General features: G+C 32.7%; 1 protein-coding gene across 1 annotated transcript; it reads left to right on the forward strand.

Moving 5' to 3' along the window:
* Positions 1-13892: 13892 nt before the first annotated feature.
* On the forward strand, positions 13893-18673 carry LOC145049546 (putative hexosyltransferase MUCI70). Its single transcript, XM_078997933.1, has 11 exons — positions 13893-14463; positions 14880-15128; positions 15230-15440; positions 16233-16342; positions 16440-16639; positions 16727-16830; positions 16940-17127; positions 17198-17397; positions 17482-17652; positions 17743-17784; positions 18343-18673. The coding sequence occupies exons 1-11, from the start codon at positions 14331-14333 to the stop codon at positions 18394-18396; spliced, it is 1662 nt and encodes a 553-aa protein (XP_078854059.1). The 5' UTR covers positions 13893-14330; the 3' UTR covers positions 18397-18673.
* Positions 18674-18886: the final 213 nt, after the last annotated feature.

The following is an 18886-nucleotide window of genomic DNA, read 5'->3' on the forward strand; positions in this document are numbered from 1 at the left end:
ATGAGTTGTAGTTTACAAGTCAGTTGCACATTAATGATACGTAAATGCACCAATAACGTGGTGTTATAAAACGTATTGTTGTGTATGATCTGATGAGTAAATTAAGCAAGCATATGATTCAAAGTTTATCCGTTCCTTTCACCCAATGTGGGATAAAAGTGATATCCGTGGTCTCCTCGATGATTTAGTGATGGAACCCTAAGCGCTTGGCCAAGCCTAGACTATGTTAACGTGTTCAATTGTAGTCTATTGCCAGTCGTCATAAATCGAAAGTCGGGAAACAACACATGGAAAGAGAGAAGGAGTATAATCCATGTCTCATTCCATACGATATCTTGAAGAATGGAGGAATATTTGATCTCTTATCTAAATGACGCATTACTGATAAGATCAGAGTTCGACAACGGCTTTTGAGAGCTACGATTGCTAATCGGATTTTGAGGTTACATTAGCAATTATAGTTATTAGACTTATCCAAGTGGGAGACTGTTGGATTAGGTGTCTAAGACCATAACTATAATTGGTATGTACTTGATCCGATAGTAGCATGGTCCTTTTAGGTTGCCTTCACTAGAGCAATTTGATAGGATTGATATTTGAGAAATCAATTATTTGTGATTTATTAATATATTATAAGAATAATATATTAATTGATAAATCATATTATTTGATTGGTATTGGTCAAGAATTAATTTGGAATTAATTTAGTGATCAAAAGAGACTGATTAAATTAACAGGGACTGATACATATAGTTTGGGCTAATGATCCTTGTTGATTAGGATGGAATAAAATATTGTGGGAATCAATGAAGAGTTAGTCCAAAAGGTTTATCATATGGATTATTGGATTAAAGGACCAAGGAAGTGAATTAGGGTTTACAAGTGAAACCCTAGGAATTCCACACTATAAATGTAACCTCTAGCATCACCAAAGATGGCCCTAAGAGTTCCAAGAAGAACCCCAGCCATTTTTTGTGTGCCTCCTAGCCTCACTCTCATTATCCTCCATTTTCTATTGGTGTTTGTGACACATTACAGGTATCACACTTGAGATACTAAGCTCTTGAAAGGCCAAGGATTACAAGTTACAACAAAGAGGTATTCATCTAACTAGTTTTTATGTTTCAAATATCAAAGTTGTATGTTACTTATAGGTTTCATGCTTTGGATAATTTTATTGCATATATAACATGAGAAAACTTAGATCCAAAGAATTAGGGTTGTATGTGCACCATAGGGATGTTATAGTGCTCAAAACCCATCAAATGCCACAAGCACGCCTTGTCCAAACCATTGGACGAATCAATATGCAACACATTATTTCATAAGTTGTCTACAACCATCACAGTTTCATATATACCATTACAAGGCAATGCTTCAAAATAGAAAGTAACATTATAGAAAGCATTAATAGAACCAATTTCATTATTAAACGAAAATCTAAAACCTTGTTTATACAAACCATGAAATGAAATAATATTCCTCGTCATCTCTGATGAGTAGCAAGAATTATTCAACTCTAAACTTAACCCACTACTAAGAACTAAAGAATAAACTCCAATCTTGGTGACAGGAGATGCTTTCCTATTCCCCATGATCAAGTTCATCTTCCACATCCCTACTTCTTTTTAGACCCTAAAAATCAGAAAAAAAAAAGTGAAAACCACACCCTGTGTCAAGGACCCAAGAACTAGCATGTGATGAGTTATTAGATTGAATGGTGTAAATACCTGTGAAGGTGTGATTTATCTTCCCAACCTTGATATCTTGTAGATACTTCGGGCAGCTTCGTTTCTAATGCCCTTTATCGTGACAGTAGAAGCACTCTATATATTTTGGATTAGACGAAGGAGCAGTAGAGCCACTTTTGGTTCCATTTGAAGAAGAACCATCATGAGAATTTCCCTTGTGGCTCTTAGAAGGAAATTTCCTCTTCTTCCCCTTCCCTTGTCCAATTGCCAAGATAGAGGCAGCAGCAGTAGGAGTTGATGCGACAACTTTGCCTTTCAAGCCGGTTTCAGCAGGTCTTAATAACCCTTGAAGTTTGCTCAAGGTCACCTCATCCTTGTTCATATGATAAGTTATCTTGAACTGTTCATAATAAGGAGGTAAAGAGTGGAGGATAATATCAATGGCCGACTCTTCATCGAAGTTGACATTCAACTTGAGCAAACGATCCACATATCTTTGTATTCTTTGAAAGTGGGTCGTGATGGACTCTCCATCCTTCATTTTGGTTGTTATTAACGAAGCAACTATCTCGTAACTCTCCTGATGTGCACTTTGATGGTACTTTTCCATCAAATCTTGGTACATGTCATAAGGCCAATAGTCCTCATAGAACTTTTGAAGCCCGGGAGTCATAGTGGCTACCATGATGGACACCACCTTTGTCGCCTCTTTGCATCGAGCCCTATACTCGGTGATTTCTTCGGGAGTAGCAGTAGTTTCATTGATCTCAACAAGCTCTTTGTCGATAATTTTTTCTTGTCCTCATACCTTAGGGCCATGCGAATGTTGCGAATCCAATCGTTAAAGTTTGATCCATCAAATGTGACCCTCCCACAAATGCCCAAGAGAGAAAGTGAGTTCGAGGAGTTAGTGTTGGAGGAGTTCGAGCCTGACATCTGAAAAAGAAAAGAGACAAAGTTTAGATTAGATAAGAATCCTTAATATAACACACAAATGAAATATTAAGGCTAGGACCCAGCAAAATATTCTACAATTCGGAAGAGGGATGCCGTAATCCAATTGCAAAATATTTGAAGGTAGGTAAATGACGATTTCCCAATTTTCACCATGAAAAAGGAAAATGAAAATTAGGTCTTAAATGAATTGAGTTTCCTAGATTCTTTGAGATTCATTGAACTTTTCAATGGCATGTTTAAATCCTGATTATGCCTTTTAAGTTTGTGACTGAGATACTGATGATCACAAACAAGGTGTGAATAACCATGCAAATGTGCTTGGTACTCTCGATGTCATTTATCACCTAATCAATGTGCCGGTTAACTACACACGCTCCATTGATCTATGATAAACATCGAGCTACCCTTTGCCACCCTTGTTAGTCCAAGTTAGTGTGTCGGTTAACCACACACGCCACACTAACGACTTGGAAATGTGCAAAGTGCAATTTCATGGAATAGCATCATTTCACATTTTTCGTAAATTAACTAAGATTGGAAATTTATGAAAACATTCAGTTACTTTATAATAATCATTATACTTATTAATGAGGAATTAGTTGTCCTATCCTACCCGTTCGGCTAATGACCCTCCACCAATCAAGGAAGCGGTGGGTGACAGTGGACACTCATTCAACCGCCATTTTATAGGCAGATTCCTTATACCCCCCTTAGAGATCGGCTTCGTGAATGAGGCCTACTAACAGTAAGACTGACTAATCTTATATATATATATATATATATATATATATATATATATATATATATATATATATATATATATATATATATATATATATATAAGTATTAAGCTTTTAATATTATAATGTATAAGGGTTGTATTTTAAACTTTTAAAACACTAGGGTTTAGAATTTAACATTTCAAAATTAAAACTTTTTAATCAAATTTTAAATTCCAATACTTGAGGGCAAGTTATGAAACTTTTCAAAACCTTCTTGATCAAATTTAAAATAATTAAAATAATCATATAACCTTACCATTATCTAAACTAGGTACGAGTCCCCCGCGTTGCAGGGGTTAGCTACTGTTCCTTACGTGTTTCGGGTTAGTTCGACCCTGTCTTTGTGTAATAGATGTTGTAGCTCAATTAGCAAAATATTAGATAGATCTGCATGGATTTAGTTATGTGTAAGAGACAAGTTCACTATCTGCCTTTGGCATCTAGTGTTGTAATTCTTTTGTACAAGCGGGTGCACTCAGTGTTGTAATTCTTTTGTGCACTCAGTGTTGTAATTCTATTGTAGTAGTATGTATACTAGTGTTAGATTTCGATTAGAGACTCACTAGTGAATACCATTATTGTAGGAAAACGATAGTGGTACGAGTGGAACGTAGTGCAAGGCACCATTTGCATCATCTCAATACATATTGTGAGTATTCACGCATCCCCCTCTTTTCGGTTTTTATGTTTTGGGGTGGAAAAGCATGTCAAAAAACTGTTTATTGTTCGTTGTATTTACTTTGACTTGTATCAAACTTGGTTGCTATATGTTGTTGTGTATGTGTATGCTATTGTTAATTCATGAGGCCTTATCGCGTTTAAGTCGGTGGAATCAGTTCACACAACTCATTAACTCATTTGAGCCCATGGTCATTATGGATAGCGCTATTAGTAGGTAGACAACTCCTCACTCGCACGATTCGCTTGAGTGCATTTTACCATATTTCCCTATGTCAACGATAGACATAGAAGAGGGCACCCTCGGTTATTAGGCTTGGGTTGTGAACTCATGGTATAATCATTATGCACATACGAACCTTGTATCTCGTTTTAGCAAGAAACTTTATTTGCCATGAGAATATGAACGTTGCATCTCATTTGGGCAACATACTTTATCTCTCATGATGACAACGAATTTTGTTTATGCAAAACTATTTACTCACTTTTGCAATATATTTCTATTTATCAAAACTTTATTTCCCATGAGAATATGAACGTTGTATCTCATTTGGGCAATATATTTTATCTCTCATGATGACAACGAACTTTGTTTATGCAAAATTATTTACTCACTTTTGCAATATATTTCTATTTATGGAAACTTTATTTCCCATGAGAATATGAACTTTGCATCTCATTTGGGCAACATACTTTATCTCTCATGATGACAATGAACTTTGTTTATGCAAGCTTATTTACTTATTTTTGCAATATATTTCTATTTGTGGAAACTTTATTACCCGCTTAGCAACGAACTTCTATTTATGAAAACTTATTTACTTATTTTAAAAATAAACATTGTTTATGGAAACTGTTATCAATATTCTGATTATCATGTTATAACATGTTCATACTCACCAACTATTTTTATAGTTGACGCTCATTTTACATGCTTTTTTCAGAAATCATCGAGTAAGTGGCACTTCGGGACACATCACTTTTAGGAGCATTCACATGTGTTGTATTTCAATTTACATTGTAATTCTTTTAAAAGTTGTTCAAACCTATTGTAAATTTGTAATGATTTTTAATACTATTGTTGGTGTTGTCTTTTAACTTTTGCTATGAAACCCTTTGTACTGCCACGCCCCATGTTTCCGCTTTAGCGGGGTGTGACAATACATATCAGAATTACTTAGTGGATAGTGACTAAAGTGTTGAACTACCACATGAAATAGTAATCTAAACAATACATACATACATACATACATACATACATACATACATACATACATACATACATACATACATATATACATATATATATATATATATATATATATATATATCATATCTAAACATACTATGAGGATGTATTTTAAACATTTAAAATACTATGAGGGTGTATTTTAAACATTTAAAATACTATGAGGTTTAATCTTTTAAATAAATTGGACTTTTAGTTTAATTAAGTTTAAACCATATTATTATGGATTTATTAATTCTCTCTTTTAATTAAACACTTAATTAATTTAATAAAATCCATAAGGATGTAATTTTGAGCTATTTAAAATATCAAGGTTCTAAATTTAAGATTTTAATATTAAAGCTATTTAATTAAATCTTAAGTTACACAACCAAGAGGTGCATTTTTGAAACCTTTCAAATTACTAGGGTTTTAAAATATAATATTTCATAATTAAGACATTTAATCAAATTTTAAATTCCAAAACTTGAGGACAAATTTTGAAACTCTTCAAAAAAAACTCTTGAATTTTAGAATTTAATGTTTGAGGCTTTTTAAATTCCAAAACTTGAGGGCAAGTTTTGAAACTTTTAAAAACCTTTTGGATTCCAAACCATGATGGCAAGTTTTGTACCTTTCTTTTAATTATAAAAGAGACATTCCAAGTTCCATAACTTGAGGGCAAGTTATGAAGCTCTTTAAAGTCATTTAGATCAAACTTTAAACTAATAAAATAATCATATAATTTTATCTTTTACTAATTTGACTTCATTCAACTCATATGGCAAAATGATTCAAATTCTACAAATAATTAGTTTTTCACAAAATCAAGTAATTATCTTAAAATTTGACAAGATAATCACAATTCAAAATTTACAAATAATTAATTTATCATATAAACTATTAATTATCTTAAATTTTGATCATTATCTTTTAATTAAGATGAGGATAATTATTTTCATAACATAAAAATTGAATTTTAAACAACAAAACATTTTTTAGTAATTATCCAAATTCAAATTAAGTCAAGAAATACAAATTTTGCCATCAGGTCCATCACCACCTCATGGTGATCATGCAGATTAAAAAAAACGATTTCCTTGCTTTGAACAATTACCAATGCATCAATATAACAGAAAACACCCATGACTCTGATACCATTGTTGGGTTTTATATACTATAACGCTCCTATGGTGCACATACAACCCTAATGTTTTGGATCTAAGTTTTCTCTAGTTATACATGCAACAAAAATATCCAAAGCATGAAACCTATAACTAGCATACAATTTTGATATTCACAATAGAAAACAAGTTAGAAGAATACCTCTTTATTGTAGCTTGTAGTCCTCGGCCTTTCAAGAGCTTAGCACCTCAAGTGTGATGCCTCAAATGGTTCACAAAACACCAAGAGCAAGAGGAGAGCTTTGAGAGAGAGAGAGGTTAGGAACACACAAAATCGGCTATACTCTTGTTGTAACACATGTGTGAACGATTTTGGCTAAGGGGTTACATATATATAGTGTAGGATTCCAAGGGTCATTTTTAAAACCCTAATACATACACTTAGGCTTATGATCCAACAACTCATATGGACTAACTCTTCATGGACTCTAACATAAACTTATCCCATCATGGATCAATAGCCCAAACCATATGTATCACTGATTTACATAATCAGTCCTCGTTAATTTAATTAGTCTTTTTTGGTCACTAAATTAATTCCAAATTAATTCTTGATCAATACTAATTAAATAACATGATTCCTCAATTAATATATTATACTTATAACATATTAATAAATCATAAATAACCTCTTTCTCAAATATCCTTCCTTTCAAATTGCTTCGGTGAATGCAACCTAAAATAGACCATGCTACTCTCAGATCAAGTACATACCAATTATAGTTATGGGCTTAGACACCTAATCCAACAATTACTTGGTGGCTTTACATGCCCCAAACAAACCCAAACTCCAAAAATAGCATTCTACTTCCATGAAAGTGACCTTAACTCATGCATGAACCCATTAAGACCTTCAAGATGGTAACTTTCTGATTCTAGAACTCAAATAACACTTAGAGTGGCAACTCTAAGTTCCAAAAAACTACATGGACACAAGGGACATCATCCATAGGAACAAAGAGTCCATAAACCCAATCTTAAAAGAGATCTAAGAGAATAACCACCCAGTTCAGAACTGTATACCTTATATGAATGCCAAATGTTGATAAGGTTCTGGATCTATAAGCCTTTGCTCCTTTGATGATGCTTCAACAATGGACATATTCCTTTAAAACACCAAAATGCTCTTCTAATGGCCTTCTAAGCTCCAATAACACACAAGAAAGGATTAAGGTTTCGTGGGTACTGTCTAAGGGTGAGAGGGAGGCTGGTCATAAGGTCATAATGTTCTTTATATAGTGCTCAACCCTAAAATTTAGGGTTTGGGGACTCTGAACGTACGTTGGGCGTACGCCTCCCACACCCGCATCCACTTAACCCCTCTACGTTGGGCATACCCCAACTTACGTTGGGCGTACTCTCGTGCAGGCCACCTTGTATACATGAGGTTTCCTTGCCACTTTTCTCCATCAGGTACCAATGATGCCAATAACTTCAAAGTGTCATAACTTCCTCATCCGAGGTCCGTTTCCAACGAACCTTATATCCACGAAATGGTGGCGAGAAGCCCTACGCTCCTAACAACACGCCCGATCCTTAAGACCTTCCGAATAAAACCCAAAACCCATAAAATACAGAATCATCAGATTACGATTATACCCTTGGCTCCCGAAGGCACAATCGAATACTTGGACCACATATGTCATGACACCCACATCCGAAATGGGCCAACTCTTTCCTTTCCCAAGGCCCTAAGCCTCATGAACACTGATATCTGGATCGAAACCCCAAGCAACGAGGCAAATCCGAAATCGACTATTACATTGTCTGGTTTTGGGCTTAGGGTAGGATCGGTTATTCGACTGTCTATAGGATCCAATGTTATGTATGGCTAACATACACAAGTGTTGTAAGGTTGGTGGAAGTTTCATGAGTGGGTGCAGTGTATAGCGGGTCAGCGCAAGGAATGATTAGCCACTCTGGGGAAAGTGAGAGCAGGGCGAAGGTGCACCCGTGGTGTGGTGAGTTTGAGATCAAAGATTTCGTATGAGGATCTGTCTGATTTTATTGCGTTTTAGTGCTAGTCGGCTTCTCTGCTCGAATGCTGCTTGCTTTAAGCTTTGTGGGACCCATTTTTATGAATTTTTAAGGCTTAAGAACAATTTAATACATGTGAAGATCAACATGTTTTAGTAGTTGATTCTTGCTTTGTGGATACTTCTAGAGAAGCTATTCGTTGAGTAGTTTGACGTCTTCATCAACTTTCAAACTCCCCTAAGAATTAAAGTCTTCAAAATGTTGTAGCTCTTTCTTTCTATGGTTATGTTAATATTTCCATGCTTTGTAAATTGATCCTTGGTGGGTTAAAAAGAGTTTTAAGTGGATTCTATTTTTTAAAGTTTTCATTGCCGTTTTTAGCGTTTTTGTAAAAATGATTTTGAATAAAATCCAACAAAGTTCCAATGATAAATGCGGCAACTCTTGATACCTTTGGCATAGACATATGTTGCCCGTTATACCCTTAAATTTTTTAGTGAAAACAAATATACTATTTAAATCTTAAAAATTAAACCCTACACCGAAACAATATAATATAATGAAATTTATTAAGAAATCTTGAAATGGAGATCATAAAAGTTTGATTTAACAAGGTAAAAGAATTTATTTATGGGATAACAAACTTTTAATTTTGTTCACATTTAGTCATTGGACTTTTTTCGTACTTGATTTACCCTTGAATAATTTGAAATTGTTTACATTCTACGGTTATAACAGACCATAAAGGTAATATGTGAACAATTTCAAATAATTTAGGGTTAAATCAAACACAAAAAAAAAAGTTCAGTGACTAAATGTGAACAAAGATAAAGTTTGTTATCCTTTCAAGTCATTATCCCTTTATTTATTTAGTGATTTTGTTCATTTGAAAAACTTGGAACTGGTTGGTTTTCAAAAAGTTAAGATGTGATCTCTTAAAGACGACGGATAATTACAACTTACGGTGTTTAATCAGATAAAACATCAACCTAAGTTTCATAATTTATATTGGTTTGATTGGTGTAAGTTTATTCTTATTGTACTTTATAATCAGCTAATATATTGTTAATATTAGTTCTGAAACCCATGTATTATATGATTCAATTTTAAAAAAAAAATAGATATAAAAGTCTAAATATTTGAGAACTTTAAATTTATAAGAAAATAAGAAAAATAATGAATTATTAAAATTGAAGTGTTTTTTTTTATATTTTAAATTTAAACAAATAATTAAAATAAATAAACAAAGGAAATTAATGAGCTTTAATTTAGAGATTTTGAAATTAGAAGACAAGTCTATTAATGAAATTGATATCAATTTAAACTATATTTAATGTAATTATTATATTAAAATATTATATGAAATTTAATAAAATAAAAAACCATACAATGACATCTGGAAAAAAAAATTAACTTTTACAAATTAAATGAGAATGTGACATGTCATTAAAAAAACATTCATTTATTAAAATAGATTTGTTTTTAAGGTGGTTAAAAAATAAATAAAAATTGAAAGTGGTATCAACTTTACAATAAAATTAATCTCAAGACAAATGATAAAAGACAAAGACAAAACTGCACAAATGGTCCTTGTGGTATGTCGAAAATTGTCACTTTGGTTCAAAAACGTTTGGACTAGCACTACAGGTCCAAAGTTTTCATTTTGTTGTGAGTTTAGTCCAATCTGTTTTGAAATTTTATAAAATGACGATTTTGCCCTTTGTATTTTCATTTTTTATTTATTTTTTAAATTACAAAAACTAAAAAAGGAAAAAAAAAATCTATTTGTATTATCACCCCACCCCATATTTTTCTCTCTCCCATAAAGAAAAAGGAAACACCACCAGATTCCGGTGGCTGCCGAAGCACCGTTGTCCGACCACTAAAACCACCGCCAATGTCGGAACCCTAGAACTATTCGGCGCCGACCTCGCTGGAGAAAAAATAAAACTGAGATCTGAACCTCCAGAGACCATCATTCTTCTTTCTTTCTGCTGCTACGATGGCCATCTCTCTCTCTCTCTCTCTCTCTCTCTCTTTTTCTCTTTCTCTCCCTTCTACTGTTATGAACCGCCTGTCGGACCATCCAAATCACCACCGATGATGAAGATCTGAACATCTCGCCGCCACGACAGAGATCTGGATCTGCTGGTTGTTCGACAAGAAAAAGAGAGAGAAAGCGGGTGAAAACAGATCTGAAAACTTAGGGTTTCGTAAAACTAGAAGGGTGGCGGCGCTAGGGATTTTGCTATGTAGATACCTCATCGGAGAAGAAGAGAGACGAGCGGTTTGATGGTTCTGACGTCTGAAACTAGAGTTTTATCGAGCCACAGACATCATCGTCATCGCCGATGACGAACAGATCGAAGGCGTCGTCAGATGAGAAGATAAAAGACAAAGGCGATGATGGTTCCGACGAAAAGCAAATAGAAAGAGGGAGAGATTGAGTCCGGTTTCCGACAGATCTACGTCGTCCTTAGAAGGGTTTCTTGTTCGCCGGAAAAATGATATCTTAGATTTTGCAATTGATTTCTCGATTTCTGGCAAACCCGACTCAGTTCATCTATCTTCTCAGTTCGTCCTGCCCCCTTCGCCTCTTTCTCAGATCTATGGCACCAGAAACCCTAGCCTCAAACATCGAAACCCGCTTCGTCGGAAGCCTCCATCGCCGGTGGTGGTGGCTGGTGGTGAAGAAGATGAGCAACTTTTTGTGTGAAACGAGAGAGAGAGAGAGAGAGAGAGAGTTTGCATTTTTTTCTGTTATAAAAAATTATAAAAATAAAATAAAAAAGGAAAATTTTCTTTTTTATTTTTCTTGTAATCAGAAAAAAATTTTAAATAATAAAAAAAACTGAAAAAGGAAAAAGCAAGGGCAAATTCGTCATTATGAAAAAGTTCATAGCAAATTGAACCAAACGCGCAACAAAATGAAAAGTTTGGACCTCTGGTGTTAGTTCAAATATTTTTGGACTAAAGTGGTAATTTTGAGCAAACCACAATGACCATTTGTGCAGTTTAGTCAAAAACAAATGATAAAAATTAACGTATCTCCATTCTTAATAAACAAAACCATATTATACGTGTCAATCCTCTCAATGCATCTTTAGTCAAATGTAAAATTACCATTCTACCCTTATTTTTTAAATATCAGAGAAAACCTACGATCTACCCTTATTTTTTAAATATCAGAGAAAACCTACGATTTTAAATGATATGCATGAAATATGGAAACGGAAATTAGATATGGAAATATGGAAATTCTGAATTTTCAATATGGAATATATGGATGGTTATCGAATTGAATATGAAATCCATATGATATCGAATTGAATTGAATATGGAAATTAGATATGCTCAATTTATCTCAATACATACAATACGTTTCATTCTTTATAGCATCGTCTTTCCAGCAATTAAGCATCATCGACACTTCAGTTATCGCATATTCAATCAGCGACTTTGAATCCTTCGGTAATCGACACTTCAGAAACTTCAATCATTCGGTAAGTTTCTGCTTCTCAATTTTGCTTCTCAATGTGTATCTGTACGCTCCTGCTTCTCAATGTGTATCTGTAAGCTTCTGCAATTCACTCCCACTTTGAAAATCCATAAATTGCAGTCATGGTAATGTTTTTCAGTTAAGTGTCAGCAAGATTATGGTTGTGGACTGTTCACTTATAAACTGTAGATCGATCCATCTCAGTTTTTATATGATTGTGATTTGGCTTATAAGTTTCTACTGGTTTTCGCTTTCATATATATTTCTATTCAAATTCATATAATTCTCGGCGCACTTTGATTGTTCTTTCATTCGTTTTTCCCTTCTTGCTATTGGTTTTTTTGCTGCTGTCGAAGCTTCCTTCTTCTCCTTTTTGTTCTGGTATATGATACAATTAGAACTCAACAAATCCTGGCTTTTTTTTTGTTGATGTCGATTTTTTTTGTGCTGCTGTGTTTTATTTTTTGTGCTATCTAGACTAGAAACAACAGCTTCATTCAAGGTATCACAAATCTTGCCTTTATTTTCCCCTTTGTTTGTTGTTGTTGTTTTTTTTAGCTGCTGATCTCGAATTCCCTTTGTTTTTGCTGATGCCCCCTTAACCTAAACATAGATACTTTTCATCTTAGAATTTTTAAAAATTTCGTTTACTATCTGTGTGAATGTGTGTGTTTGGTAGATGTGTGTGCACAATGAACTGTCCATCTTAGAATTTCATATTGCCATCATTTTGTTACAAACAAATCATCTAAATTTGTAAATGAATAGATGTTTGAAAATCATTAATTAATATTATGCCTTTGAAGTATCAATATAAGTTAAGCAGGAACTATCCTTGCAAGTGAGTAAATTTTTCTGAAAATTTACTATAATACCCTTTTGGCTGTAAATTGCATTATAGTAACATTTCCTTACTTTAATGTGATATGAGTTTCCTACAGTGTACTGTGAACCCTATCTTGTATATGAACATATCTATTTCTCCAGTGTATTAGTTTCACACTATTCTTATTTAAGCATTGTATTTTATAAGTACAATGCCATAATTTAGTTTTAGTTTCCAAATTAATTCGTAGCATAATCTAATTATGACTTTTTTATTTCTATTATGTGTAACTGAAAGATGAAGTTGACTAATGAATGTACTTTCATTTTACTTTTTACAAATATTTTGGTTAAACATCAACTATTCCTACAAATGAGTAAAATTTTCTAAAAATTACCATAATAACCTTTTGGTTCTAAATTGCATTAGAATTTAATTTCTTGACTTTGATGTGATATGATTTTGCTGCATACCCTATTGTAAACTCTAAAAGTAAAAGTATCCATTTGGAACCTGCTACCAAGGTAAGATTTTACATATGATGTTCAATTGGTTGTCTCTACTTTAAAAGTACATTGCTATAATTTATGCAAATGGTTATTGTTACTATTATCTAAAGTACATTGACTTTTATGATTTTTTGCTATAATATAGGAAAAAGTTGGAATTTTCTTTAGATTGTGTAATTTTATATACTTTTTTACAAATTTATATTAATATTAATTTTAAATAATCAATACAAATAATGCCAAAAAACTTGACTCTTATTAATAATATAAATTTGTTTTTAAACTTTTTACCCGTGGTTTCCACGGTGGTAACCTAGTAGTTAACTATTTATAATTAATCTTTCCGAAAAAAAATACAATTTCAGATAATAAATATATTTAAAAAATTAATAAGGGTGTTTACATTGTAAGATAGGATCTGTTTTTAACCTACCCATAAAATTGATTACATTTGCTGCCAATTTAACGTGGTCAACTGGTCATACCAAGGATTTTGGGGTATTTTTATATTTTCTCTTAAAATTTAAGTCGATAATTTAGAATATTTGTAATTATTACCTACTCATAAGTCACAACTCACAAGGGGTTAACATTGAAGTTGAGAATGCTCTGATAAATCCCACAGAATCCCCAATTCAGATTTCCACGATCCAAACAGTTTTTGACAAGATTTGAAATAGTCAAATACGCAAGAATCTCTAGATCTGCTGCAGAAGAAGATGGTTTGGGGCTGCTAATCAGGTTTCGGATTTTTTAGAACAGGGAAAACTGGGACTAATCGTCTACTTGGTTTACTCAATAATTTCTCTACACTTTTAATCAACTAGAAGAACTAGGACAATGAGATGAGAGGGAATTTCAAATCTTGAAGGAAACATGATAACGAGTAATGGGTCATTGGATCTCTAAGACGATCAAGTAATGTGTCATTACAATCTCCATTAACAACAGAATTTGATCAATCAACGCCACCGGTTACTTACAGGAAGACCTCAAATTATGTTTATCGGTAAAGAGAAGGATGAGATGTTCATGTGGATCTTCAAATTCGCAGCTCGAAAGAAGCTTGGAATGCTGCTCCTGTGTTTTGTTTCAATAGCAGTCGTGTTGTGGATACTTTATGTCGGCAAGGGTTTGTTCTTCGTTTCTCTAAAATCAATCAATTATGGCTCTTACACACTAGCCTTTCGAGTGTTAAACCAGTTGAATTTCTGTTGAAATTATTCTATTCCTTTTGAAATAGTATCGACTTAGATCTATAAACAAAGGTATTAAACAACGAAATCTATTTCCGAATTCTGGATTTGGAAAGTGTTAGGTTTTAGGAACTTAAATTTATCCTCTTCAAAACTATGCCAAAACTCGCTTATTAAATGTGAATATGTAATTAGACAATATCAATCCACTTGGCTTCATAAGCAAAGCACTATTGTTATCATGATCATCGAATTCAACCATTAAATGCTGCTATACTTTTGAATTAGTTTTTATAGTATAAACAACTTGTGCCCTAAAATGAATATTCTTCATTCTTTTGGTTGTTTTCAGGTGAGGTTACACAAGAATTTGGCTCTGTGAGGAGCTTAGGGTTCATAAACATTTCAACTGTAGGATTTTCTGGACATTCTTCACCTAATGATGAAATAAAGATTACCATTTATAATGATAAAAAAATTACAAGTCAATCTCCTCCACCTCCTATTTATAATACCGGATATACCCTTCTTCCTGGGAACCCTTGTGAGACCTTTACATTGCCTCCACCACCAGCTGATAAAAAAAGAATTGGGCCACGTCGTAAGTTCATAAATTTCTTTTTTTTTTTCCTTTATAATTTTAAATCCCTTAAAATATTCATCCACTTTTTCTTTCTGTTTTGACACTTTTCTATGTTTCAGCATGTCCTGTGTGTTATCTTCCTGTGGAAGAAGCAATTAAATTGATGCCAAAAGCGCCTTCATTTTCTCCTATTCTCCAAAATCTGACTTACATTCATGAAGAGAATTCAACTAAAAGTGAGTTTGGAGGCTCGGTTTTTGGTGGGTATCCTTCTTTAAAGCAGAGGCTTGAATCTTATGATGTTAAAGAGTCGATGAAGATTCATTGTGGGTAAGTTATCTCTGGAATCCATGATCATTTAACAAATGGAAGGAATGGAATCTGACAAAGGAATTGGAATATGAAGGAATTATAATCTTCCATGTGTTTGGTTGACATGAAATGAAATGAAATTCAATTGTAAAAACCAAATATTCTTTACAATCTTATTTATTTTTAAGGGTTAATCTCATAAAAGACCTTATAGTTTGTGTTCTTTTTCTTGATTAAACCTCAAGTTTATTTTTCGCGTGTATTTTTTCGTTTTTTCCGAAAAAACCATAAAATTTGTCTTTCTTTTTTTTTTTTTTGAAAAAAACCCTCAACTTTCGAAATGCTTCCAAATAAACCCTCAACTTTTTTAGTTTTTCTCGAAAAAACCCTCACATTTTACAATTTTTTTAATGACTAAAAGGGCCAGATCGGAAAAAGTGAAAAAATACAAGGTCTTTTTCAGGAAAAAAAAAATAAAGTTGAGGTTTAATCCGGAAAAAGCACAAAATACAAGGTCTTTTAAGTCTTATGAGATTAACCCTTTTATTTATATTTAAATATTTATTGTTTATAATAGATATATACAACTGACATTTTCATGTATTTTGGTTCTTTAATAGAAAAGAAAGAGTGGAATTGTATTCCTTCCACATTCCCATAGGAATAAGAAAATCCATAAACAATGGAATTATATTCCTTCCACTTCCATTCATTTGTCAACCAAACCTTCCATGGAATGGAATCTTGAATTCCAATTCCATCAAATTCCTCAACCCAATGATTCTGTCACTGATTCTCTTGTGATTAAAGATTTGTCAGAGGAGATAAACCAGGACACAATACAGGATTTGACATCAATGATTCAGATCTTTTTGAGATGAATCAATGTCAAGGAGTTCTTGTTGCATCTGCAATATTTGGTATCTTTATCTATAAATCTTCTTTACATATTTTCCCGAAAAGACGAGAATGCCCTTCTCGTCCTCATCATACTCATGGATGATTTAATCTTGGCAGGAGCATATGATTTGATTCAACAACCAAAGAACATCAGTGAAGCTTCAAAGAAAAACGTTTGCTTTTTCATGTTTATCGATGAACAAACACAAAAATTTCTTAAAAATTCAAGTGATTTAAATGATAACAAGAAAATAGGGTTATGGAAAATCATTGTTGTCCATAATCTACCATACACAGACCCCAGACGTAATGGAAAGGTAATAATAATTAAAAAAAAAAAAACATTTTCTATTTTGTGGGTCCCATCTATGATGTATGTATGATGTATGATGTATGAATGGCAGATACCAAAGCTTCTACTACATAGGCTTTTCCCAAATGTTAGGTATTCTTTATGGGTGGATGCAAAACTTGAGCTTGTTGTGGATCCTTATCAAATTCTTGAAAGGTTTTTTTTTTTTTAATTTTTTTTAATTTTTTTATTTCATAATATCATAATAGAAATCATTTTTATATGACAAATAACTTTTATTATTATTTTATTTCATAAAATTCAGGTTTTTGTGGAGGAAAAATACGAGTTTTGCAATATCTAGACATTATAAACGGTTTGATGTGTTTGTAGAAGCTGAAGCGAATAAAGCAGCTGCAAAATATGACAACGCCTCCATTGACTTTCAAGTTGACTTTTATAAAACTGAGGGTTTGACCCCATATTCTGAGTCAAAGCTTCCGATTACAAGTGGTAAATTTTCTTTTTCCAATTCGCATTATTAAAAAAATGACCTAATAATAAAAAAATAAAAAATTTTCAGATGTTCCTGAAGGATGTGTGGTAATACGAGAACATGTTCCAATTTCAAATCTTTTCACATGTTTATGGTTTAATGAAGTTGATCGATTCACTTCAAGAGATCAAATTAGTTTTTCCACTGTAAGAGATAAAATCATGTTCAACACAAATTGGACTCTTTATATGTTCTTGGATTGTGAAAGGCGAAACTTTGTTGTTCAGGTAATAAATTTTTATTTTTTTATTTAAAAATAAAAATAAAAAATCATAGCATCGTATTTTAATCTTTCGTTTATATATGTGAAGGGATACCACCGAGACATTTTGGAACATTGGGCACCACCACCCCCTCCAACTTTTCAACTTGCTGTTTCTAGTCCCTCACCTTCTCCCATCCCCTTTGATGAAACACCCAAACAAATTGTTACTAGACGCCGTAGGGATAGAAAATCAAGTCGCATCAACCGTAAAATTCATGTAAAAAGTCAAACTCAAAGTCAAAGCTAAATTCTTATAGAGAAAAAAGGCAAATTTTTTCGTTTGTTACCCGAATACAAATTATTGTAGGGCCCGCGAAAATCCGTGGAAGAGGAATGTTGTTCAAAAAAGGTACATATACTGATATACATATTGTATAAGGAAAAAAATCTAGAAAAACGTTTGTATTTTCACTATTTTGTAGGTTTAGTTATTTAACTATTTTCTGTAGTGATTAAACTATTGTGATTTTTTTATTTTTTTATGGTCGCTCGAGGTAAATTACAAAAAAAAAAAAAAAAAAAAACAACAACCTCATAGTTCACGATTTTGTTGATTTAGCCACTTTTTATTGGTTTAGCTATTGAGTTATTGTTATTGGGTGTGCGTTTTGTTGCGGATATAGTCCTTGCCCCATATAAAATAACTTCAAAAATTTGGACTAAACTTGCAATTTTGGACAAATCCACAATGAAATACAAACGTAAGAACGGGACAATTTCAAAATTTGGACTAAACTTGCAATCTGTGTAAAGCATAGGTACCAAATTTGTAAATGGGAAAATTGGTTTATTTAAACGGTCAAAAAAAGATATAATGGTTTCTTTAATCACCATATAATTATATAATTATATATGCTTCTAAACAGTTGAACTACTTTATTTCTTACTTATATCATGATGTCAACAGAGAAAGAAGGTGATCACGCTTGAGCATGCAAGGGTGTGCTTGTTTGAGTTGTAAGTTGTGTAATGGTCATGGGGCTAAGGGGCTTGAGCTAAATGCTTTATGGATGTGTGGACCCCACACGTGCTAAAATGCCAATATGGACTTTTTGGGAGATGGTGTTACATAAAGTGTGATGCATAGTTAAAAGATAGTGTTTAGAAATTTTGTTACAAAAAGGTTAATGTTAGGATCAAACTTTAGATTTAATGATGTTTAGAAATCATATACGTAAGCTGCCATGAGTAGTCAGCTTCTTTTTTCCTTATGAATGTCTAGTCTTGTTTAATAAAAATCTTTGAATGTGTAATGATGTCAAAGTGTTGTATAAATAAATAATGTTTTTTGGACTATATAGTAGAACTTTTATAATTTAATACATGATAAATTAATAATCTCAGATAAAATTAATAATTTGTCTGGTCCCAACTTGGGACCAGTATAAAATTCGACCTCAATCGATAAATTAATAAAATAATAATTTTTTTAAATTCTCAATGTAAATATA

Source organism: Lactuca serriola, chromosome 1 (genome assembly GCF_051521515.1).
Source record: "Lactuca serriola cultivar US96UC23 chromosome 1, Lser_US96UC23_V15, whole genome shotgun sequence".
Lineage (NCBI taxonomy): Eukaryota > Viridiplantae > Streptophyta > Magnoliopsida > Asterales > Asteraceae > Lactuca > Lactuca serriola.